Consider the following 26007-nt stretch of genomic DNA (forward strand, 5'->3'; position numbering starts at 1 on the left):
AAGAGCAAAATTAGGCTGAAAATTGAAACCAAGAATGGCCTTCAGAGAGTGACAACCACCTTGGTTACTGGTGGTGAAAAACATTGCTGGTTTATTTATCACGTTTCAAAAACATCTGCCAGTTACCAGGCTTCCTGTGATCGCACTCAGCCAGGGTTTGTGTCAAGAGGCATAAGACACTGAGATGTAGAAGAAAAAAGAGGAACAGCCAGGATAATGTTCACTGTAGAGCAGTAACTGTAGAGTGGTCATACTTCTGCAAATCAGCCCATTTTCAGAGGCAGCCATGTTGTGACTACAGCTGCCATTACCTCATGACGACTGCTAGCTGTGCCCATCTCTTTCACACACACAATGTGTTTATGTTTTCTTGCCTTTCTAGTAGAAGCAATAGACATTCTTTTTACCACTTCCTTTGAAACCTGGCAGAGGTAAGCAACTGCATTTCTGAATTCACCGTTATGCACCTGGCTGTTGCTTTTTTTTTTTTTTTACTACTCAATCAGTAGTAGAAGAAAATATTTTTATTGACTGAATACAAATCAGGACACTAACGAAAAGCCAGGAAAACCCAACAGAACTGATCTAAGCTGCAAGGTGCTTTCCTCCTGAGGCACCCCTCATGTTTGTGGGATCACTGAAAAAACTAGTAGATGGTTGTCTGCTTATGCTATCAAACAGACAAGGGCTCCAAGACGTAGAAGACGAGCGCTTTGAGGTAATGTCATTGAAGGCACAGCACACAGAAAGACTATATGCACATTATATTTTGTATAAAATGGAGAAGACAATCATAAATAGAGGTTAGGATCTCGGAAGCTGGGCTACAAGTCAGAGAGCTGTTGCCTGTATGGATGGCTTTCAAGTAGCAATCCTGGAGTGTAAGAAAGGTGGCAGTGGGTGTGGCCGAAGTGATCAGTCATGGGTGGTCATGTGTCCGAGCTGAACCCTGCTTTTCTGGTATCTGGCAGTCACTCTGTGCCAAGCCAGGTATCTTCAAGTTATGTATGGATAGTTACGAATATGCACAATGGGAAGAGGATTAAAACTTGCTATGAGTGGATTCAGAAAGGGCATCTAAAAAAAGCAAAATTTAAGAGTGTTTCAGTAAAATGTGCTGCTTTTGATCCTTTGCAGTCATTCTTTCTAAATTAAATCGGCAAGTGTTAGAGCAGATGGGCTGGTGTAAACCAGTGATTTAACTGGAGCCAATGAAAAGATTTGGCTACTAAAGGGGAAAACAAAAGATGTCCCACAGATTAAGTACCAGTATAGAGTAACATACTGAAAATGAGCTATAGTTTTTGAAACAAAGTTTAATTGTTAAAAGTTTCAACATCAAAATGCATCAACTCTGTATTAGATGGAAAAGTCCTCTCTGCTGCAGGTATTTGCTGATGATCAATTCTTCTAGGACTTTTTCATGAATGCTTGTTAATGGCCTCAGATCTCTGAGAAAAATGTCCATAAAATACTTGCTTTGGAAAAGCATAAAAAAGTGGAAAATCCTTGTTACCAGAAGCCTAAACATAGTAGGTGAAACAGTAGCGCTATTAACCCTGTGAACTTGTCTCTTTCTTCACATGTCTGGCTACTAGTACAGCTTTAGCTGAGATTGGCATTTCTTAGGCCACATAGTATTAAGCCACTTTTGTTTTCAATATGCATTTCAATTCCACGCTAAATTATTTTTAGAAAGCTCTAATGAAAATATTTTCAAGATATGTCTGATGAATGCAGGATTTACATAAAATGCTGAAGGGGGAAATCAGGCTGTACAAACAGCCAGTTAGAATAAAATTAGATACCTACTAGTTGTATTTAACTTGACAATTAATTCATGGGCATTGTTTGGAGGATAAGGCACCAATATCCTGGATTGTCTGAGTGTAAGGAAGTCTAACTAGTTTGGTTGGCAATTTCACAGAGTGAAAAATGGAGTTCTCTCTGAAATCTTCATTTATTCTAATCTACGTTAGTTAGAATTCTTGAGGATTTTAAACGTTGGCAAGAAATCAGTTATTGTTGGTTACCTAGTACATATCTTAAGACTTGGACAGACAGATGAACTGTTTAACAGTTAACAGTATAACTAGTGTGCTGCTACAAAACTGTACAATTTGGGGATATTTTCATGCAACAAAACCAGAAAGGCCTATCAAAACTCCCTCACCATATCACATTTTCCAGCATTTTGTTTACAGTTTTGATAACTTGAAGAGGTTTAAGCGTGTAGCCAGGCAGGAGGCTCCAGTAGCATATCTGATCTCTTTCAGTATGCCAATCCATTCCTTCTTTTCATCATCATACCTGCATTGAACAAAATAAGGTCAGAACATAGCATCTTAAAATTTGAGTTTGATGCTTCATCACACATACATGAAAAGGAGGATAGTCCACATGTTGCAAAGGCTTATAGCAACCATATGCTGAAGGATGCCACAAAAGGCTGCTTTTGTCCTCTAGAACCGAACAGAAAGATGTTCTTGCGCATGAGCTGTCCTTTTCCTGGTCCTTAAAGCTTGTTGCTGGCCTGTGTCATACTTTAATTACTCCTATAAAAGCTTCCCGCTTGTCTTAAGTGTCCCTTCTGAATTCCTTCAGATTCTTACATATAAAGGTGTTTTTTCTGGGAATCCTTCCTATCCTTCTGCCACTTAAACTCCTCAGTTTACCTTAGCAACTGAAGAGTCACAGCAAAGATGTGATGTTTCATCACTGCTACTGTGATTTAGATTAAAAAAAAATCTAGGAGATAGTGTATTGGGTCTGGCTGAGATGGAGTTAATTCTCCCCATAGCAGCCCTCGTAGTGCTGTGCTCTGCATTGGTAGCTAGAAAGGTGTTGATAACACACCAGTGTTTTGGCTACTGCTGAGCAGCGCTGGCACAGCATCGAGGTTGTCTCTCCAACATTTTTGCCCCCCTCAACGGCAGGCTGGGGCTGGGCAAGATCTTGGGAGGGGACATAACCAGGACAGCTGACCTAAGCTAGCCAAACAGATATTCCACACCATATGACGTCAGCTCAGATATAAAAGCTAGGTAAAGGGAGACGGAAGGGGGGTATTTTCATCTTCCGGAGCAACCACTACACGTACTGAAGCCCTGCTTCCCAGGAAGTGGTCAGACATCGCCTGCTGATGGGAATTAGAGAATAACATCATTTGCTTTGCTTTGCTTTCACACGTGACCTTTGCTCTCACTTTATTAAACTGTCCTTATCTTGACCCACGAGCCTTTTGTTATATTTTCTCTCCCCTGTCCAGCTGAGGAGGGGGAGTAATAAAGCGGCTTTGGTGGGCACCTGGCACCCAGCCAGGGTCAACCTACCTCAGACAGGGATTTCCGATTCTCTTGGAACAATTACTCATTTGACTATTAACACATGAATATGTACAAACCTCTGTGTATACAGGCTTTTCTGTGTAAGAATGTCATGAAACAGAATGTTTTTATGGTACACTTACAAGGCTAAACCTGCCAAGAGATATGGCAACTTACTCTTTTAAAGAGTAAGAGAGTCTGAAGATCATGACTCAGACTGTTCAAATTATTAGTAGGTGGAAGTAGTCATTAGATTCAAGTCTCATGTTTATTTGTTACTTTCTGACAAACATTTCTATCTGTCAACAGGTGCTTTACAACCTGTGCTATGGTTCATTTCCAGAGTTAAACAGAAAACTAATTTTAACCTCCAGTGTCTACAGACCTCAATTTTAGATATGGCTTTCCACCAGGAAAGCGTAATTAAAATTAAACTTACTTCCATATGTCAGTGACTTCACTGGGTGCAAATTCTTTAGATTCAAGCTGAATCATTGCAAAGCCTCCAATAGCATACAAAGCTCCGCTTAAGGTGACTAAACTGATGGAACTTCTCTCTTGGGGAAATTCAGGCATAATCTCCCACCTAAAAATGAAAAGAAAAACCTAAGGTAAACAAACACGTGAGAAATACTCTAAACTGGATGCACTAAAATACACCTCTGGGTGACATAGATTCAGGTACCAAGGACCGCTTGACTGAATGGTTTAGTAAAAGGAAAAAAATCTGAGATTTATCAGCAGTGAGTTTCAGTGTCTCCATCCCCACAGGGACTTCCTGCAAGTCTTAAGTGATGGAATTACACCATGATGACATCTCTTCCCAGAGACCACTTCTTACAGGTTGCCTGGTCCCATCATCCGTAATATGCTTTATACACGTTTTGTTCCTCAGCTACTCTCATTTTTTCCCTATAGTTTCCAAAATGAATTTGTTTCAAGTGGCATTGACATAGTAATTTGAGTTAAAAAAAGTCACAGGAGCTCATTAGCATAATTTCAAATTTTCTGCCAATTCACACCTATGAACATATCAACAGACATCCCACTTCTGGATAATGTCAACATCAAAACTAATAGGCTAATTTGTCTCTCTCACTTGTGTGACTTGACTGTAACAAAACAGAGTAAACCAAGACAAGAACCTGCAGATTTTTCAGACCACAAGCTACACATGTTTCTGAACAACGGAAGAGAAGAATGCGCCAAACATCATGGTAACAAAATGACCTTTGCTTTCCTTTGCTTTCTATAGAAGGTGTAAAGTCCAAAGCTTCCTCATAGAATTACTTCTTGCATAATTCACATTTCGTATTGTTAAATTTTATAAGCAAGTCTCTTTGGAATAGCATCCATTTAAGTTAAAGCTTTTGTTGTGAGGTTGATGGCTGCAATGCCACCTGTCAGGAAAGGCAGCACAGCCAAATGTGTTTATATACAATAGAAGTGCTCATTAATAAAATAATGGTGCATCCAGGACCACTTACAAGTTTGAGCTATCATAATAAAGCTTTACTGATACTATTTTAAATGAAAGTTTGTAAATAAGATGATAGGAAGGAAAAGCAACAGAAGTAACAAAAAGGAAAATTAGGAGTAGAAAGACACAGATACAGAGGGTATAAGCCTCTGGAAAATAATACACTTTTGAGGGGTGCTGACTGCAAAAGATTCTGGCTGTGAGGAAGAACATTGGAAAGTATCTGGATCAAATAAGTAAGCTAATTCCAGGTATGGCTTACTCTCTGTTGTCACTACTTTTTCTTTACAGTGTTTCAGAGCATGCACTTAGAATTGAAAGTCTTCCTGGAGTTTTCATATTAAATAAATAAGCAGAATTATCCACCTGTCACTTAGTAGTGGTAAATGGTATTTGCTGTGACAAGGTAAGTGAACAGCAAGACATCCCAAGGCCACATACCCGAAGGACATTCAGCTAGTCCCGTTCAGGCACCTGATTTCTCTTGCTGGGGTTTCACATTTAGTTCCAGTACTGTTTCAACTACCTGGTGTGGCCCTTGCCCATCACTCCCACTTCTCCCCTATTATGCCAGCACACCTGTTTATGTGGCTGTGTGGTTAACTAAATTGGGAAAATACTCAGACTTAAAAAAAAAAAAAAAAAAAAAAAGCTTAGAGGGTGGATTATTTTTGCTACATGAGCTCCTTGATCATGTTTGCGATGTAGCTACGCTAGCATAGAAAATGCGTGTGGGGGCAGGAAAAATGGCCAGAGATAAAGGCTCTTTAAGCTGCTGCTGCTGTTGTTGCTAAAGATGTGAATGTAGTCCAAGTGTCTCAGTGGGAGTATAGGCACCTGAACACCTTTGTCACTCTTACCTCAGAGCTGCTAAAAGCCTAGCTGATGAAACACTTGCTTAAAAATAGCTTGAATATTGCACTCACTTATTGGTGGTCAGATCAAAAGCTTCAACAGATGCAGTAAGGCCTTCTTCAGTGACACCACCTGCAATGACAATCTTGCCCTTATGGATAGCTGTTCCAAACATCGAGCGAGCCACTTTCATTGGAGCCAGGTCTCTCCAGTCTCCTTTCTTGGGATTGTATACAAATAGTCTATTAGTGCATTTCCTGGGGAGGAAAAAGAAAAACTGTGATCATTTCTAACAAACTTTTGGCTTGTTCCAAGTGAGACCTAGTTGAGGTGGATTGTGTAGTGTATAACACCTCTTTCTTCTCCATGAGACCCTTTCTTGTATCTAATCTGGGAACTTTTGCATGTCTACAAAGCACTAATCACATCCATAGAACTAAATCAAATGTTAAATGCTGCTTACACGGGGCAGCAATTTCACTGTACCTTAGAGGAGAAAGACAACGTCCTTTCCCAGCATATTCTATTCAGAGGGCTTTGTGGAGGAATGAATGACAAAGGTTATAAAAGAAAGATTATGCTGCTGTTCTGGCTGACTTGACAAGCTTGTATCTATCTTAACTGTCCCCTATACAAACACTGAAAAATTACCACCACATGCTCAGTGTGAGTGAAAACCTTTATTTTCCTAATGTTATACCCATTAAGGTGTAACAGGCATCACAGGTCACAAAATTTAAAAAACTGACACAGTAATTCCATGGCACCTAAGTATTTCTGTCTGGAAGGAAATAATACTTTAAGTGAGGGTCCTCACAGCTACATATTACTAACGTGTCTGCAAGGTAAGTAAAGTTTGCCTTGGAAATAAGTATGGTCATTAAAATAACTAGTTGGGATTACAATTTATATGCAATTTTACCTTATCATGAAAAAGATATCCTATATACCATAATGTGTTCCCCTCTGCCAAATTGTTAGCAACCTTAATCCAGAGATGTACAAAAGGAAAACCCTGATTTCTGAGTGTGAGGACATATAATCTATAAAGGACCACCCAAATAATGTTATAAATTGTCATGAAAAGACTTAAAGACTCACTTATCATCAGTTTTTCCACCAAGACAATATATCAATCCATTGTTTGAGACAGTAGCATGGCCATATACTTTGATGGGTAGTTTTTTGATCTCACCCCATTTCATTGCCCTGGAACAAGAATAATACCACCATTATGCTCTTTCAACTAACAATGGGCTATTTACATGTCTTCAGTGGGCATAATTAAATTTTAAACATACACAGGATCATAGCACAATACTGAATCTAGAGACTCCTCAGTGCGAAGGTCCTTGCCAGCAATTACATAGATCTTGTTGTCTGACTCCCCCAGCCCGAAGAGACACCTGGCTGATGGCAGTGGAGGAAGGGCAACCCACTCACCAGCGACGCTATCCAGCTGAAAGAGCATCAGAACAGGAAGTGTTAGGAAAGGCAAATAGTAAAAATCCACACAACGCACATTGTTCCACAAAATTAATCTAATTGCACTCAGTGTCTCTCAACAGCTCATCTGCTTGCCTGAACAACCTACCCTTCCCTCAGTGCAGTTAACGACTGACTTCTACCCACCCATGCTTCGTGGTGCTGAGACCTAGCAGAGTCAATGCCACACAGCGCTCTCTGCATCTGCTCACCCTTACTCGTCCTCACAGAGTTTCTTTGCCTCTTTATTAAGCTCTTCCTCCTTGTTTAAAGGTCCCTCACTCTCGGGGTTCCCCATCCCATGCTGAAAAGAACGAGTTGTTCTTCTTCCTGCCTGAAGGGAGCAGACACTCCTGCCATTCCACAGCTATACATTTAGCTGGTTGCGCTCATTGCTACAATGAGACATGCCAGGCATCCTCCCTCACACCGTTCCTCTTAATGATCAGGAAGTATTACACGGCAAATGGCACAGATGTTTCTTTGGCAATCCCTAGAGCAAAAGAGGTGGTGTTTTGTCACAAATACCCTCAAAAGCTCCTGAGATCTCTGAAGACACAATGAATAAAGATTTCACTCCTAAGCAAAAAAGGCAAGCTGTGCAGCTCCATTGGCAATAATATCGGTGTCATGCCTACTGAAGTACTCTCACAGCTGTCTCAATTCACATCCAGTATGCTGAAAACACCTGAGGAGAAGCAACAGAAGGAGGACAGAAGAAAAAACAAACAAAACAAGACAATATTTTCCTAGATCTGTGTTGCTTAATTTTTGTTTTGATCTGAGAACTTACAATTGAACCTGGATGCTTTCTAACATTCAAAAAGAGTATTTTCTCTCTTTTATCGCATATAGATTTGCTTCACAATGTACAGGAAGGGAAGGTAAAATGTGAGTTTGCATGAGTGTAAAGGCCTTTGATAGAAAGCAAGAGAAAGTTCAGTCAAAGTAATCAGATCTGGGTTTAGCTCAGCGACATCCTTTTTCCAGAAGTATGTTCCACATTCAAGGTCTCCATGTTAAAACACCTCTCCCAAATTCGACAGACCACCCCTACTGGACAGGAAGTTTTATCGCAGCAGTGAAATTTAGTTCATGGAAATGGATTGCCCCAGTAGCTGGATCTGGGTGGCCTAATGAGGAGAAGACATACCCATCACAGATCACAGCATGCTTAGTGAATCAGTCTTGAAGATGACATATCTACTGATGATAGGGCATAAACTAGTCATGTATTTTTGAGCTTGTGGCAGCCTTGTTTCCTTCTGAGTTGCTAGCTACCAAATAAAATGCTAATAGGTGCTTCACTGGTGGAGAAAGGGAGATGAGCAAGTGAAAATTGGTTTGGCACCACATTAACATTTTAGAGGGAACAACAGCCACATGGGTAATGGGAGACAAGTACTTTAACTATAGGCAGTAGCAGCAGCAAGCCAGCTTAAAGTTGACAAGTGAGAGAGCAGGATTTCAGGAAACGGATGTAAACATATAAAATAGGATCCTGAAAACTTCATCCATTTTTAATATCAGTGTTGAGGTTTAGTTTTTCAGAGGCCCCTTTCCAGTAGCCTGAGACTTAGACTATTCGGTTTTGGATTATATACATTATGACATCAACACAGTATTTCTATTAGAAGGATATTTCTGTAACAAGTTTTGCACTTCAGTGATCAGCGTTTTACACCTACATAAGGAAATGAAACAGTGCTAATCCCTCTCTAGCAAACTAAGACTTCCCTCTCATAGATACAACAAACGCTTGAAACCAACTATTTCACTGTGTGAAATCAGTGAGCCATACTCCTATAAACACTTAATATTTGCATTTTTAAATATCTGAAGGCTTTAAAATTCTATCACTGCTTATCACTCTGCTTTATTCCATATTGAAACAGGACCTACTTTCACTCTTTTAGGCAAATGTGCTTAAAGAAAGGACATGGCCAGCAGCATACTGCATAACTCATCATGATATGGTTTAAATATCCCCCAAAGCACGTAGCCAGGTAGCTAACAACACAACAGAATTAGTTTATGGTGTGAGCATGCCAAATTGTATTTTTGCTAATTTTTCTGAAATATGTTGTGGAAGTTACAGTTTGTATTAGTCAGCCTTATATTTACACAGATTTACAAAGACATAAAATTATGCTCTTGTTTGAAATATGGTGTTTAGTGTACTGACATTGACAGTTTGCCATGAAAACCACCTTGTACCTCTAAATTACGTATTTTAGAACGCCCTTTAGTTTTCAAAGGTAGATGTGACAAAAGGACTTCTGGAATTTTAGTGACAAAAGTGGCATTTAAAATATGCATATTACTGCTGTCATAAAAATATTTCACATGCAAAAAAAGAAAGACATCTCATTAGATCTAAAGCAGCTAAGCACTCAACTTTCACAGAAGTTAACAGGAATTCACAAAAGGTATTTTACAAAAATATTATTAGGCTTAAATTTAGGCATCTGTACCATTACAAATCTGGGCCTTAAACAATGAAAGCCAGTGCCTAGATATAATATACTAATCCTTTTAATCTTTTCTGAGATCTCACCAGGGGCTTGGTCTTGAAAGAGAAGATGCAAATCCCTTGGTTTCATCTATCTCGCCGAGACAGGAATAGCTCTCTATAGATACTTCTCTCCAATGACCGTACAGAGAGACTAGACAACTCACTTGCAGAGACTCAGAATACTTTTCAGTAACTCTTACAAGCACCTGTTACTGCACCAACAATTATAAGCTTATACCTGGAAGAAGTATGACTGGAAAGGCTGATCCTTGTTCTCGTCTTCCACATACAGTCCTCCAACAATGTAGACCTGATTTTGTCTGGTGACTATACTGGAATGATTTCTGGGAATCTGTTCTGCCAGGGCTGCTAGGTAGCACTCATTTTCAAGAGGATCATAAGCTACTGCAGCAGTGTCATTAACCAGAAGAATTAGGTCTTTGACAAACATGCCGTGCCTGGGAAGGTCATTTAGGTAGCCAGGCAATAAATCTTCATCTCCTACGTCGCCATTCACTTCCCCTTTGGCTGACTTTTCTGTACTTTTGCTAGAGTCAGGCAGTTTTCCAGCAAAAGCATCCTTAATAATCTTTACTTTTTTCTGAAGGTCTGAGTTGCTTTTAATTATATCATCCTTCTCAACATGTTCTTTGAAATATTTTTCTGGCATAAGACGAAAACGTATGCAGTCAAAAATTTCCCCCAGGCTCTTTACTCTGTTCTCCTTGTCTGTTCGGACCCATTTCATTACTGCTTCAAAAACCAGTTCTTCCTTCTCTACGTTTAAGCTGTCAGGTGAAATAACTGAGATAAGTTCATGCGGGGCAAGCTGCATGAAGTCCTCTTCTTTGCAGATCTGCACAAAATGATCCGAAACAAAATCACGGGCAGAAAATGCAAGTCTTGGGCAATCAAGCAGAACACCTAATCGAAGGATGGCCAGACAGTTACCAACAGCAAGCCTCTTCTGAAGATAGGAGACGCACACAGTGAATACAGAAGGGATCTGAAAGCGACTGGCCAAAGCAAAAATATCTTGCACATTAGAATCATTAAGATCAATACTTGCTGAATAAAGGTATTTGACAATCATATCCAGGATGTTGGGGTCAACATCATCTAGAACTACCTCTTTCTTTTTTTCTTCATTTTGCTCGGATAAGAAGTACTCACGAAAATAAGGGCTACATGCTGACAGAATCAATCTGTGGCAAGGCAGGCTTCTGTCACCAGCTTTGAGAGAGCAATCTATAAACTTTTTCTCTTCAAGGAGTTCCTTGAGGCCATCCTGAAGAAGTGTGGATTGATAAAGTCTGAGCTCTTCAGTGAGTTCCCTTTGGGAATCCATTTCGCAAATACTTGGGAAAGGGGAGGGAGCAGAAAGCTTTAGCTGTTGTCTGCCCAAAGGTCTGTCTGTAAAAAAGGCAGACCAATGTGCTTTGTCCTGCCTGATGCCTCCGCAACTTAATCTTGCTAGCTAAATATAGGTACATACTCTTAGAGGTCGGAATTTAGGATGGATGGTTTGGAAAAAAAAGAGTTGCTCTCACAGCTGTCAAAGACTGAAAGAAGCAACTGTTGCTTTTAGTCACTATGGTCAGGTTTTGCCATCATTCTCCACGCTGAATCAATGAGATTACATGCAATGTAAGGAATTATTTGACATGAGTAAGGACAGCAGAATCTGACCCTGAGACAGCTATGAGCAAGATTGTAAATATACATGTTACCAAATATTCTGAAATAGAAATATTATTAATCAAGTTGTCAGTTTCAACTACTGTTCACTTTTTCAGAGTTGCTCATCTCATTGCTGCAGTCATAAAGATACTTTAAAAATCCAGAACTTTGCATCAATTATCTACGCTCCAAGATTATTTTTTTACATACCCATATCACATCTGCAATTTCTTCAGATATTGATAATAAGACTTCGAAATTTGTTTTGAGTTTCTTCTTAATAGCCATTTGGTTGTATTTATTTGCAAACAAATCCCTATTGTTTAAATGTAAAACACACATTCAGGTAAAGTTCTGCTTTCAAAAATAACTTAAGATGAAGTCTCTACCCCCCCCCTTAATAAACACCATCCTTCATTTCAGATAATTGGTAGACATTATCAAGCCTTTTAAATTCGACTGTACTAGAATTGGTGTTAACTGCTGTTAAACTAAACTGAAAACACTACATAGGAAAGGAAGAACAGAAAACAAAACACATGTAATCCACCATATTAACATTACTTAATGGATGTGGAATTTAAAAAACCTGAAAAAAAATCTGAATTTAAACTAAAAAAGCCCCAAATCAGACAAGTAGTTTGAAAAGTGAATGTTAATTTAGAAAAATTATGTATATGTTGAAAGTTTCACAATTTAGACTGGGTACATCTAGATTTTTATTAAAGGTGGTAATACAGATCCAAAACAAATTTGAAATTTTAAGTTATTTAATGTACCTTGATGAAGGACTGTATTTTGCCTATATAGAGAATGCTTTTTACCCATATGGCAAAACGTTCGTTGAAGGTAATGGAAACAGGATCAAAACACAACTATTTGAATGCAACATCTACAACGAGGTATAACTTTATCAAAGTTTATTGAAATCATGACTGCTTTTCAATATACGCAGTATCTCATTAAAATATATACCTTGAAAGATTTTCTACAGACACAATTATATTCACACCACAGTTACTTTACTATAACAGTCAGCTGCTAAAACAACAGCTGAGAGGAGAGCTCATTTGACTTTTTCCATTTATAGAAAATAGCACAGAGGTCTTATCTCACTAGAAAACGTAACAGCTGCATCTTCCTTTAAACAATAAATGACTCATTTCTCTCTAACACGTAACATCATGAAGGTCTAATGACTCAGACACAGAAGCTATTTGTGTGTGCACTTTTTTCTAGATGATTCCTTAAAAAAAGTGCTCTAGCCAAAAAAAAAAAAAAAGAAAAAAAAAGTAAAAACTGTATGAGGGTATCTGGATTACAATTAAGTACCTAGAATGATATGTGCTGAACATATTGAACAAAATTATGAGACATGAAAACTAGTATTTGGAACAGTATTGGTTTTTGTCAAAGTTATCAGTAACACAGCACAGCTGCAATGACACAGCCAATATGCCTAGATACAAAATGTTCTGCATATACTTCTATGTTGCACAACATTACACAAGTTATGGTTATTTGATTCAGATATAATCATTATGGGTAAGTACATCACTGTGTAGAAATACATGAATACTTTACATTGAGCATCAAACTATATACCACACGCTGCCCTACCTCAAATGGTGGTCTCCATGTACGTCGGAAGAGGAGCCTTCCTCTTCTGACATACTTCCAAGTAAAATGGCAGACAGTGGTTGGTCCTGGCAGCCAATCACAGGGCAGTACGCAAACATGTGGGTCATGGAGTTGTTAAAAAAAATGATGGCTACCCGCCATAAAATGGTGGCTGAAACACCATGACAGACCCCGTGTTGCTAGGGGAGGGGGCTTCCTGCTCTGACAACCTTCTGGCAGAAGCAGGATGAGGTGGCTGCTCCTGCCAATCACACGCCTGAAAACACCTGGGGTACGACTGTGTCAAAACCAGCAGTCAGCCAATCACAAAGCAGTATGAAAACACGGGGTATGACTTTTTACATAATGGTGGCTGAAGTAAAATGGCAGTCACCATTCATGTAGCAGGTAGGGACTTCCAAGTCCTTATAGCCTGACAGACAGAGGAGGGACTCCTTGGGTCTTCGCACCGTGTGACCAGAGGAAGGGCGGGGCATCTGGGGCTTGTGAAACACCTGATGCCTGCAGGGGATGGGGCTGCCACCAGCAGCTGGGGCCCTGCCCCTCCTTATATTAGATACTGGTTGTTACTTTCAGAAACTATGCAGTAAACACAAAGCTTTTACACATACGAGGGTTTTGAATAATCTTTCCTTTATGACATATCCTGAGGGCATATTATCTAATATTTGCCTGCTCTTTAGCTTTAGCATGTTCTTTCTCTGCTACTCTGGTATTTCTAAGTTTTGTTCTACAGATCTCACAAGCCGAGTAAGAATTGAGAGTCTTTCCTTGCTTAGGAAACATGTGCCAACCTAAATCAGGTCATTACTTCCCAGAGTCCCTGGAGTGTGAATCCGTCCTTCAGCTTCTCTATTGCAAGTCCTAGTTCTTCTGAAAAAATGGGCTCCCGATCATGTTGCTTTTTTGAATGCACGAGATATGACAGAAAATAAAACAAAGCAGAAGGTACTTTTTAATTTTATCACCCCATTTTAACAACATGAATTTGATAGTATGTAAAAAGGTGTTCTTACCTTGTTTTCATCAGCAAAGTAAGCCTGCAAAAGAAAGAAAAAAAGAACTCGCACCCTTGAAAAAAAAAAAGTTCTAAAAACAAATCTGCTAAAAATTCCTTAGGGTCAAAATTGTATTTGACAGGTTTTCTTCAACAAACCAGTCTGTATGGGTTTTATTTTTGTTTTGTGAACAAGATCAGAGTTTTTTCTATGTTGAAATAATTTACAAAAGGGTTCTAACAGGAGTTGGTGATTATGTTATTTTTCATTAAATACCAATATTTGAATTTTTACCATTTAAAAATCTTTGTTTATTATGATGGAAATTTTCCTATTACATTTGTTACACTGACATACTTTGTAGGGAATAAAATGTTAATACGAAGGCAAAGTGACAGCATCCCAGCATTTTCTGCCTCATGTGCAGCAGCATTTATTATTCAATTTCAAAAACTAACTTAAAATGTGTAAGTAATATCAAAGTTCAGTTAACATCATAATCTAAGAAATGAACACTGAGCAATTAACGAAATTTTTCTACTCTCAGACAGAGATCTGGGAAAGAGATACAACCTTTCCCATTCTGTGTGTGTGGAAATTAAGGCTCAAACTCTTCAGGAAATCAGATCTCTGAAAATATCCACAGGTCTAGAAGTATCTGAACAAGCAGGCTCTAGATCTTCACATTTACTAAAAAGAGCCTGATCTTGCTTCAGCTGCCCCTATGGACTGGCAAAGGGCAGCAAAGAAAGCATTTTCCTGCTCAGCTGGATCTCAAGCTATACAAGACTCTACAGAACAGCATCACAGTCATGAAGTGTTATGGAATATTGGTGTGGAGCCACTCCTTGGGTCCTGGACAATCTATGCCACCTATAGCAACCACATTCTAATCATTTACAGCTTCCGGTTTTTGTTTTAGAATATGCAAAGCACAGTTATTTGATCCAGGTGACAAAGGCACCAATAGAGCAAACAGAATCTACATTTAAAGAAAAGGTAGGTCTTAAAAAATGTGCAAAAATTAAAAGAAAAAAAAGGCAAAAAGTTAGGTAAAAGGAGGGAAAGGAAGAGATAAGAGCTTATCTGTATCACTAAATTATAGCAAAAGAAAAGAAGGTGGAAATAAAATTGGTGCTAGCACTGCTAATTTACCAAATTTCAAAGATGAATTAAGAAAACATGTCAATTGTCAATGTGTCAAGGCTAGCACTTGAGAACATGTGCAGTCTACCTGTGCAGTCAATCATGCAGTCAGGTGTCACTGGGTTGCACAGTAAATGTGGAAATTCCTAGAAAGAAGGTCATCAAGCAACCTAATTCATTGAAAAGTAAATTTTCCTGAAATACTGGGAGACAGATACTAACACAGTTTTCTAAACTGGTATTGTCAGGAGTGCAAAGGTTGTCAGGAGTGACTCAAAATTATTGCTGCCTTTCTAAAAATCTTTCAAGTTTGAATCTTAGATGAATGTTGAGCATACAGATATTACCATCTATTAATCTGCTCCAAGAGAAGGAAGACCTGTTATACTGCTGGTTTTCAAGCTATTCCTGATCTTAATGTGTTGAGAAACTACATACAACTATTAGTTTAAATATCTACTACTATTTATTTTGAATAATAGTTTGTTCTTAAATTAAAAATCCATGCACAGAATAAATTCCTGTAGTAATCAGGATTTTGAGTAAAAGGCATGTAGGTGTGTTTTAGATATAGAAAGTTCAGTTGCAGCTTGCCTTTAATAGAGGATTACAGTTGTACATTGCTTACAGTTGAATAACCAAACAAAAATTACTTTATTTTTCAGTTTTCTGTGGAGCAGCTTACCACAAAAGCATCTGTATGTTCATCAGATTCTATTTCCACATCATCTTGAACCTGCTCCACTGTTAGGTCTTCAAGAGGTTGAGGCTGCAAATTAATACACTGAAGTAAGTAAATCCACTTATCTAATATGTTTAATGTATTTTTATTACTGCTGTTAACACAATATTGTATCTAATTTAAAATAAATGAGTGGAGTACCTTTTCTTCCATTTCATAATCCACTCCAAATATAGGGTTAGCTGAATAAACTCTGTGAAGTGAATTAATTTCTTTCACTGCCTCCTGTAGTTTCTCCACAGGGTCTATTTTAAAACCAAGTACATATCCTCCACTCTATATAACAGAGAAAAAAGATGACACATATTTATTAGTGTTGCTTACTATTTAAACAACTTTTTCCCCTTGATAGGGATTTGCAGTTTAATGATAGCAAATTTCAGTTTGCTGATAAAACATTATCTGTATTTTGGTATTATCTTATTTTTATTCTGCCACTTAAACCATTGGTGAAATAAAAACAATGACAATGTTTCTATATGAGGTAAATAAGCTTTTAATTGTTAGCCCATTATATAAATGGGGAACAAACTTCTTAGAAAACCAAAAGCAAACAAGGGTGGGAGAAATTCAGAATTGATATTAATAATTTATTCCTAGCTACTCAGCAAATGTTTAGTTGTTAGATCTTGATGTTGTTATTAAAGAAGCTTTCAGATACAGTAAATAAAGTTAGTTGAACTTTAAAAAAAAATCACCATTACAAGCATTTCTGATTAAGGTCAAATTGAAGAAAAATAATTTTGTCTCTTCCAGCAAAACAGACACACAAGTGAAAAAGATTAAAAATAGTGGTCTTAGTTAAGTATAGAAGTAATTAGATCCCAAAAATAATCCGTCAGAAGACGCTGTTTTTAACAGTTATTTATTTTAGCTAGTCATGCTGGCCTACTGTCGCTTCGCTTAGAGAAAACGTAACTCACAATAGCCATATGGACCTTAACATACAGACATTTTAAGCAGTGCAGATGACTTTTTTAAAAGTTGTGTTCAAAAGGCCACACAGAAGGAACACTTTAAGTACCTTAAAAGTAGCCCTGTAACATTTCAGAATTAGAGAACTGTTATATATAAAAATGTAACCAATGAAAAAAGGCTATTAAAGCTTCTTACCTGCTGAGAACTTTCTATCACAAGCGCCAAGCCAAACTTTGAGTCTCTTATTTTTATTGAACGCTAATGGTAAAGAGGTAAAAACTGTTTGTTAAAAATTTTGGAATTACTTGAAAAAATCTGCTTTATTTATTTTTACACTGTACTAATTACAATTACTGGTTCTGAAAGCTTGGCTACCATCATTCCCTCCCATTTACTCTTACAAATCTGAACCCCTGAACCTCAGGGAAAAGTGTTTTTATCAGAATTGGTAGCAGTGGTAACAGTTCATTTCTGAACATTAGGTTCACAGATCATTAATCCCAGTGTATGTAGGTGGCATGAAGCATCATAGTAAACAGTTTTACAATTGGAAATACAAGCCATTATCAACATCTGTACCTGCCCATGAAAGCCCCCCATTAATCTGAACAGAAAAAAAAAAAATCTACCCTGTGGTTGATGCTGGTAAGACTAAATTTCTCCCTGACTGTGGGACATGAAATACTAATTTTGGTGAGCTGGGAGTTTTAACTGAAGACTTGAACTTATGCCATTTCATTTTGAAAATGGTTGTTCTAAGATACTTACAATTTGTAGATATGGTATGCTGACATTAAAGCTGTCATTCATATTTGCATGCCAAACTATTCTCACATTAGTAATAAAAAACGTTCCCAAATTTCCCTATTAAAGAAAAGGTATGTTAGAACTGCTTTGAAGTATAGAGACTTTTTTCCAAACACAATGATTACTGCTATCTATTTAAACACAAGCAGGATACAGCTTCATATTTAATTCAATAAAAGCCTGATTCTTTCCCACCAAAACCTGTCGAAATGCTTCTATTGATTGCAAGGAAGCAAGATCCAATCTTTAAAGGATACAGCAGCCGAGTCAAATCACAGTCCAGCAGGCCTCATGGGAGTACATGAGGCATCTGAGAGCGTTCTTAACTGTACTGATCTGGAATTGGCATATAGCGTAAGTATAATGGCATGTGGGTTAAACTTAAGCAATTGTGGAGATGTGTGCCAAGGGAATGTAGAGGAAAGAACTTTTTAGCTTGTCAGGGTGGATCCTATTTCCACTCTGGACTAAAATTGCACAGACAGAAATAACAGCTCCCATTTTGTTTCATGGCTCTGGGAAATACTTGCAACTAATGCTCTGTAAAATAATGGAAATGTTTTCTATTTTTTCCTTAAAGTCTTGATTTTTCCATGTTTTAAGACATAGATTCCTATTCCAGTATTTTCAATTTCCAGTAATCAAAAGACAATATAGTCTTACACTGTGGTCAAAGCTGCACGTAAACATACAAATACTCAGCAGAGCACTTTGGAAACAACATGATTGTCTTTCAGGGTGATACAAAGCTTTAGACTCATAAATACATCTTTTTAATGGGAATCATAGATCTAGTTCCTTGCATATTAACTGAGTCACGTAGATTTCAGGTTGCCAAAAAGAGACTTTGTTGTACTGAGTAGCAAATATATGGGATCAGCTTCTCCGCATGCATCAGCTGATGAACTGAATGAAGGGTAATTCCTTTGAGGTTACAAAACTATAGTAGTACAACAGCTAGATAAAAGCCAAAACATTTTAACTTTGCTTTGTCAATGTAGTCTCATTCTTCACTATACCTGGTCACTTGATAAATTCCAAACTCCATTGATTTTGTCATATATTTGTTCTTGTGGTAATAATCTCAGTTGCTTGTTTTGAATCAGTGCACTTCTCAGCTTAAGATCACGATACATTTTAGAAGTTTCATAAGCTCTGCAAAAAATAAAAAATTTATGTTACCATTTCAGTGTTTTCTATTATCTTTACTGTTTGTTTTAGCACCAATATGAAATGTTGTATATTTTCAACTTTTCTTATCACCACATTGCACAAAAATGAGAGTACTATTAAAACTTCATCAACATAAAGCATTGTATTTCAACTTTCCTTAATGAAGTTATCTTTAAACTTAAAAGTATTTTTTTGACATCTGTTTTGATCTTCTGTATTGTTCATGTGTATACTATTTCTTTCTTTTCTTTAAGATAGTAATCTCCCAGCCTCTATTGCAAAGCATAAGTCTTCTGGGTCCCATGTTACACATGGTATGGACATCAAGAATCCTTTATTTTTCAGTGCTGGTTAAGTCAAAAACATCCAATATATATACGACAGTATCCATAGCTCTTAAACAGAAACCTATGTTAATGTATTATGCACACATTCATTCAGATGACTTATCTTTAGGTGGGAAACATCCACTGTTTTGTAGCCAATTAGAGTTTTGACAAGGATTTAACTCTTCATTTCCATTTCATGGTCCAAAATTATGGGAAATTATTATAGACAGAAATTATAGATAGAAGATGCAGACTGAAATTAGCTCTTTTGTACTTTTATTTGTTCAGATAGTTTATACACACGAGGTGTATAACATGTGATCAATGACTGGTATTAATACACATTAATTTTCATTACGCACCGTTATCTACTAGAATTTGTGATCATTCTCTCCCTTCCTTCCAGAGATTGTATTCTCCTCTTTTAAGAAAGTTTTCTGATTGTTAAATATGGGCAGTTATATACTCAGTCCATCTACAGTATTAATCCCACATATTTGATTCTCTGAATTTTGTAAATGAACAAACACTATTTTAAGTATGCTACCTGTGTACAGCAATAACTGAAGTGAAGAGTCTGGGACTCCCAGGGACAACATTGGTAAATATGAACTCAAACCGTGTATTGTTACATTTAGTCAATATATACAGAGCTTCTGTCTGCCCTCGTAATTTCTGTAAGGAAAAAATGAAATTTATCATTCTAACAATATAGTAGCTTGACTGTACAGGCAATAAATAATCTTGACATATTTTCTAAATTCTTGTTCTAAATAGTATATCTGAAGGTGCAATCCTGATGCTACCACTGATCTACTGCTGTCTTCATCTTAACTCAGTTTTTCTGGAGAAACTAGCAGTTCCATCAACAGTAGAACTAATGAAGCTTGCCTGCTATACATTTGCAGTATCATGACTGAAACAGTATTTTTGGCTTTGTTACCATGTGGCTGTCTGGGGAACCTACATAATCTCCCTGCTAGTTCTTTGCTGCAAGCCAAACAAATGGCTTCACAGTTGCATGTAATTCAGGCTATGCATTTGAGAGCTTTCTTGCACAAAATTAGTGCCTCTCTAGACCTTTGTTACATTTAGACACAATGAGCCAACATGTACTTGACTTACCTAGAGGGAAGAAGAATCACCAGTGTGATTACATGAGTTTTACTGCCTTAGGAAACTGACTAAACCCACAATCCTATAGAAATTTAAAACTCTCTCAACTTTTAAAACTAAACTTCCATTACTATTCTATTACTGTTCTTGCAAGTAAACTTTCAGGTTATTGTTGATATAGTGCAATAAGTATAAACAATTAATTACAGCTTCTTTTATTATTTTAAAGAGCATTTTTTGAAACTTACTGAGTTGGCAGTTCTTGTAGTTATATTTATAATGCAGTTGTAACCAACAGCTAAAAGTTAGGGGAGAAAAAAAAAAACAGTTTTGAGAACAAGAAAAAATTATAGTCAAAATTACAAAGTACAATATTGAATTGTGTAGCACAGCTTTGGATACTATTTTTGAGAATTACACATTGTGGTTAATGGTCTGAGCCCTCATCACAAAATCGAAAACTAATTTAAGCTGGAAAGGACCTTGGGAGGTTGTCTGGTCCAATGCTCTTCCCAAAGCAGGACCAACACCATCTGGCTGCTCAGGGTACTGTTCAATTGAGTTTTGAGTATTTCCAAAGAAGGAGATTCCACAACCACTCTGGGAGCCTGTTCCACTATTTGACTGCCATCACTGTGAACATTTTTTCTCCTAATATCTAATCAGAATTTCCCTTTTTCAGTGTTTGACTGTTGCCTCAAGAAGGTTTGTTTCATCATGATGTTGCCCATAATTTTTACCCTTATAAATAAAACTTTCTACATCAATGTAATACTTTGTAGAAGAGCTAAGGAGATGATAAAGAAAAAAAGCAACAAAATGGAAAGTATAAGTGGAGAAGAAACAAAAAGAAGAAGGAAAAAAGTTATAAATTTCACTTTGCCTCTTCTACAGTAGTGCTCTGAGACAAAATAAAACCAGAAACAATCCCAGCTGTTCTTCCTAAAACAAATGGATGCACTAAAATGGTGCTGGGGTAAATCTGAATGTCAATGACAATCCTGCTACTGATACCAACAGTAGCACTGCCAGGTTAAAAAAAAAAAAAAAAAAATCAAAGGAGAACTAGAATTTGCTTTGGGAAGATTCTGCTTCTTCAAAGGCTCAGATGTAGCAGCAGTTATGTAGATAAGAATATTCAGTCTTTACGGAATTAATACTTATGAAAATACCAGAAAAAGACTTACTTCCTAGGTTGCTTATGAGAAATTTTCTAAAACCAAAAGAAACAGCAATGGTCAAAAATGGCATTCAATAAAATATTTTTTTTTGTGTCTGTATATTCCCTTATGTAAGAAATAATGCATTATCTTGAAAGCTAGAGAGTATTTTAAACTCTAAAAGCCATAGGTTAGACTTCCTTGAGCTTCTATAGGGCTGAACTACTCCATAAGTTTCTTTGTGATCTCCTCGACAAAGGTCTATTCTAAAACTTAAACAAACAAGCAAACAATTTTAACTTTATAAATACATATAAAAGGTAGCAGTGTGTGTGTGCGCACTTGTATGCACGTGCATGTATGAGCAAATGCAGAAAAGCAAACAGGCAGAGGGCATAAGTTTATATACATTATGAACAGAATACAGATTTTCAACATTGAATGGCTATTGGGAATTAAGCACTGGGAATAATCTGGGTACAAAGTGCCTCCTGCCCCTGTTTCAGCAAGTTAAATTAAATATGAGTAGACCTGCTAGCTACTCATACAGTTAAAATTAGAAGCTTATTCAGAGCTTACAATAGTAAGTTTGGAAAGGCAGGTACTTATGGGCAATAAAAACTGTAGGACAATACATAATGTGAATAAACAGGTGGCAACAAGAGGTATGAGTAAAGCAAGGTGTGAAGAAACTTAAACTTCTGTTTCTTTCTAGAAAAAAGATGAATCCCACATAGGCTAAATGAAAAGTACGCCTGAAGTATTCTTCAACTTCTATTCTGAGAGATTAAAATTGAATATTAACATTTTGCTATGAATTATTATAACAGTTCCTATATTACAAATAGATTCATTAGTAGCAGTTTATTTCAGACTTTACAGAGCAATAGAACTACACTTTACTACTCTGTACTGTAATCAATACTACTGCGAAAGAATAGCATGCCACCACAAAGGAAACAAAATTTGCAGTTGTTTAACAGGAGATGATACTTACAGAGATTGACTCTGGGCAATGACAATGAGCGCCAAATAATCCGCAAATTTGTCACAAGCAGTCTACCTGGAAATAAAGAATATAGGTATTTTTAATCTGAATAACTTCCATTAAATTAAATGTTCCATTCCGTGGTACATATTTACCTCTAGTTTTGAAACACCAGAATATTCCTTCCCCTTGATAGGAAAAATAAGAAAAGCACAGGACACCTCAGCAGAAAAATCACTAAACGCCTTTTTTTTTTTTTTGAATGCTAGGAGAGAAAATCCAGCAAGGAACAAATGAAACAACCTCTAATATATACCAGCATTCCTCAAAACCAAACCAAGAACAGTTACTGATTTCACATCCACCTCCCTATGGCAAAAATGCGGAGACACAGTCAGTGCAGTACTGCTCCGGGGAGAAGGGGAAAGCAGCGAGTTAGCTATCGCAGCTGTCTTCATGAATAACTTCACCCCTCTGTCACATGCAAATTTCTTTGATTCTGTACCCTATACAGCAGCACATCCAACCCCAGGAAGGGTCATCTCAGCATACTGGCAGCTTCATAATCTTGCACACTATATATATATTCCTTACTGATTCAGTTTAAACCAGATGAGGAGAAACTAAGCATTAAACAGGATTACAGCAAAAGATCACGACAGTGTTTATAAATAGATTATACTTACGAGGCTTTCAATTCTAAACAGATTTTGAGACAAGATTATCACCTTCCTATAACTTTGAACAAGAGATCCTATTTGAAAATACTCCAAGGGGAGACAGATCTGTGAAACAGGCAGGATCTATTTTCTGCAACAGACCATTGATACAGAGTTCAACGGAAACCAAACGGGGCTTTCATGAACCTTTCATTTAACACAGATGAAATATTAGAAAGTTTACAATTTCCCTGGGTATGCAGTTACCTCTATCTCCATTGTTTCCTTTGGTATCTTCAACAGACTCTAAGCAGTCTATGAGGACCTCTCCAGGTCTCATTTTCATTTGTCTAAAAGAAAAAAAAAAAGAAGAAAAAAATTACCTGATGAAAAATAGATTAGATTTATCCTCCAAAAGAAGGCCATTTCTATTTCCCCACTTCACTTTCCTTTCTCCTTTTTTTGCGTAGGGCATCACACAATGAAAAATCCACATATGCACCCATACACAGAAATCAACATTATATACCTGAAATTGTTATCACTGCATCTGGCATATGAAAAATATTAATACCTTTATTATTAAATTATAACAGTAATTAAGTAATTATGTAGCAAGTGTGACCAAGCAAACTATACCCCAAAATAGGGAGAAAGTGTGTGAAAATGTGAGGGAAAAGCAAAAAAGTTGCATTCACATAATTTTTAATGGATAGCATTTGTTGCCTCTTGCTGGCCGTAAGGGATGGAGCTAGGATCAGGAAAGAACAGATGCCAGCAAAGGAAATATCAGATGTATACTGACATGTGGAATGCTCTGCTAAATTTACCACAAAGAGTGTGGTTTGGTTTTTTGTTGGGTTTTGGTTTGCTTGTTGGGTTTTGTTTTGGTTTTGGTTTTTTTTTTATTTTGCTTGATTTAACTGGTCTAACCACTTAATTACATAACAGATGTAGTGTGAAATTTTGTTGTATTTTAATGGTATTGTGCAAAGCAGCCAAAACTCTTCAGTGTGTTGGCATGACAGAAACAAAATGCATTATCAGGAGGGGAATTCTACGCGATACTACTGGAGATCAGGATCGAGACACTAGGTATGGACTCAACAGCACATCACCAGAACAGCACAAAATATATTATACATGAGGTAGCAAGAATAGTAACATTAGCATTAAAGAAAATATGGAAGCAGGCTCTGTCTACACGACAATTTTACAAGAAAATAAGACAGAACTGCTTAAACATCCAAAATGCAATTTCAAGTTTCTAAAATTACTGCAGCCAACATGTCTGAGGGACAAGGGGTGTTCTCAGTAGAGTCAACTGAGTAGGAAGGAGATGAAGCATGATGGTACACTTTCAGCCTCCACCCTCAAAATCATCACCAACCAGCTGCTAATTTGTAGCTCCATATTACAAAAGCCATGCAGGGTTTTGCCACAGAAAGCCGAGCGTAAGTTTTATGTCTGAGAGAAGGCTGACAGCTCATCAGAGGTCAAGGCCCACTGGAGTGCGGAAGCACTGCCTCCACCAGGAGGTACCCGACAACCCTTCAGCTCTGGCCCCTCAGAGGCTGCAGAGCCACTGCCCGCTTCCGTCAGCTCAGGCTGCCGACACCACGGCAGGGACACCGAGTCCTTGTTACCAGTGACTGGTACCGTCCCCTCAGACACACACCTTAAGTTTTTCTTCTCAGCGCCAGGTAACGCTACAGGCGGCTGGGGAGAGAACACCCTTCCCTCAGTCCTCTCGTGTGCAACCTATTTATTTTTTTCTTTTATAGATTGGAAACGGCGACTAGACTCTACCTACCAAAAACTCCCCAGCCAGCCCGCCCGGTGCCAACGGCCACACAAGGCTCTTCCCGCCCTGCCAGGAAAACACGCTCCCCACCCTCCGCCCCGCCACACTGGGAAGGCTCCCAGCATCCACCACGCCACTAATGGCGGCCGCGCTCAGCCTTCTGACAAACGCCGGGCGGGTCCGAAAGCCCTGCTGTAAGGGGAGGGCAGGGCAACGACACTCACTGCGGGGAGATGTCGAAGCGGACATCTCTGTCCTCCCACAGCACATCCAGCACCGCACTCATGGCTGCCGGCCGCGGCACACCGCTCCCTCTGGCGAGCCCGCGCGCCGCCGTGGCAACGCGGGTGGTGTCTCGCGCTCCCGCAGCGATCGGGATTGGTTGCGGCGCTGCACGTGGGGGGGGCGGTCCGCTCTCCCGCCTACCTTAGCCCCGGCTCGGCTGAGGTAGCGGCCGCGGGCGGCGCCGGGCTCGCTCCGCCCAGCGCCTTCCCCGCTCTGGGTGTCGTGCGTTGTGGCCGGCTGGGTGGTGTGGTTGTACAGGCTCGGCAACGCCGACGGCCTGGCGTGTGTGAACGTTTGTGAAGGAGAGCGGAATGCTCCGAGTCGTTGGAGCGTGTAGTAGTTGCGGCTTTTCCTCGCGCTTTAGTTTTGTCTGGTACAAGGTAACATTTGTATTGCCGTGGACAATCAACCAAACCCCTGGACAGTCGGTAAACCTAAAACCTGTGAAACCCTCGCTTACTCGGTAAATTACAGCCTTAAGTCCTGTGGTTTTTGCTTTTGTTGTGGTTTTGTTTTGTTTTTTTTTTTAAACTAGATAGGATGTATCATAATATGTTTAATTTGGAATAACTTGAAAATTGTATCTGGCCGAATTTTAATTGGAGTATCCTACCACTGTCAAATAAAAAACCCACTCAAAATAAGTACGAATCACAGGAAGAAGCCTGTCCTTTGGCGGTTCTTTCCCTGGAGCTGGTCCCTGAGTCAGTGAAGACCCCCTTGCGACCCACCAGGAAGTCGATACAAACGCGACAAAGTGAAAAACGGCACTGGTGCTGCCCGGCTCTCCACCTCGCTTCGTCCCGCACTGGCAGGAAGAGCGGTGTGCTGCCATGTGCCGGCGAGGCTCTGCTGCGGCCCCGGTGGGAGGGCAGCCAGCGGCTCTTGAAGTAGGAAGGG

At 38.5% G+C, this 26007-nt stretch overlaps 2 protein-coding genes across 2 annotated transcripts; both read right to left on the reverse strand.

Annotated features, from left to right (window-relative positions):
• Window positions 1-1298: 1298 nt before the first annotated feature.
• Window positions 1299-11095, reverse strand: KLHL41 (kelch like family member 41). Its single transcript, XM_052792921.1, has 6 exons — window positions 9900-11095; window positions 6963-7120; window positions 6763-6870; window positions 5733-5918; window positions 3766-3912; window positions 1299-2310 (listed from the first exon to the last, which is right to left on the reverse strand). The coding sequence occupies exons 1-6, from the start codon at window positions 11007-11009 to the stop codon at window positions 2199-2201; spliced, it is 1821 nt and encodes a 606-aa protein (XP_052648881.1). The 5' UTR covers window positions 11010-11095; the 3' UTR covers window positions 1299-2198.
• A 1151-nt stretch (window positions 11096-12246) lies between these two features.
• On the reverse strand, window positions 12247-25185 carry BBS5 (Bardet-Biedl syndrome 5). Its single transcript, XM_052792928.1, has 12 exons — window positions 25047-25185; window positions 23286-23368; window positions 22369-22434; window positions 20460-20509; window positions 19643-19770; window positions 18613-18748; window positions 17555-17650; window positions 16982-17044; window positions 16010-16144; window positions 15812-15895; window positions 13999-14022; window positions 12247-13883 (listed from the first exon to the last, which is right to left on the reverse strand). Exons 1-12 carry the CDS (start codon window positions 25106-25108, stop codon window positions 13782-13784), a joined length of 1029 nt encoding a protein of 342 aa, XP_052648888.1. The 5' UTR covers window positions 25109-25185; the 3' UTR covers window positions 12247-13781.
• Window positions 25186-26007: the final 822 nt, after the last annotated feature.

The sequence above is a fragment of the Harpia harpyja genome, chromosome 7 (assembly GCF_026419915.1).
Source record: "Harpia harpyja isolate bHarHar1 chromosome 7, bHarHar1 primary haplotype, whole genome shotgun sequence".
Taxonomy (NCBI): domain Eukaryota; kingdom Metazoa; phylum Chordata; class Aves; order Accipitriformes; family Accipitridae; genus Harpia; species Harpia harpyja.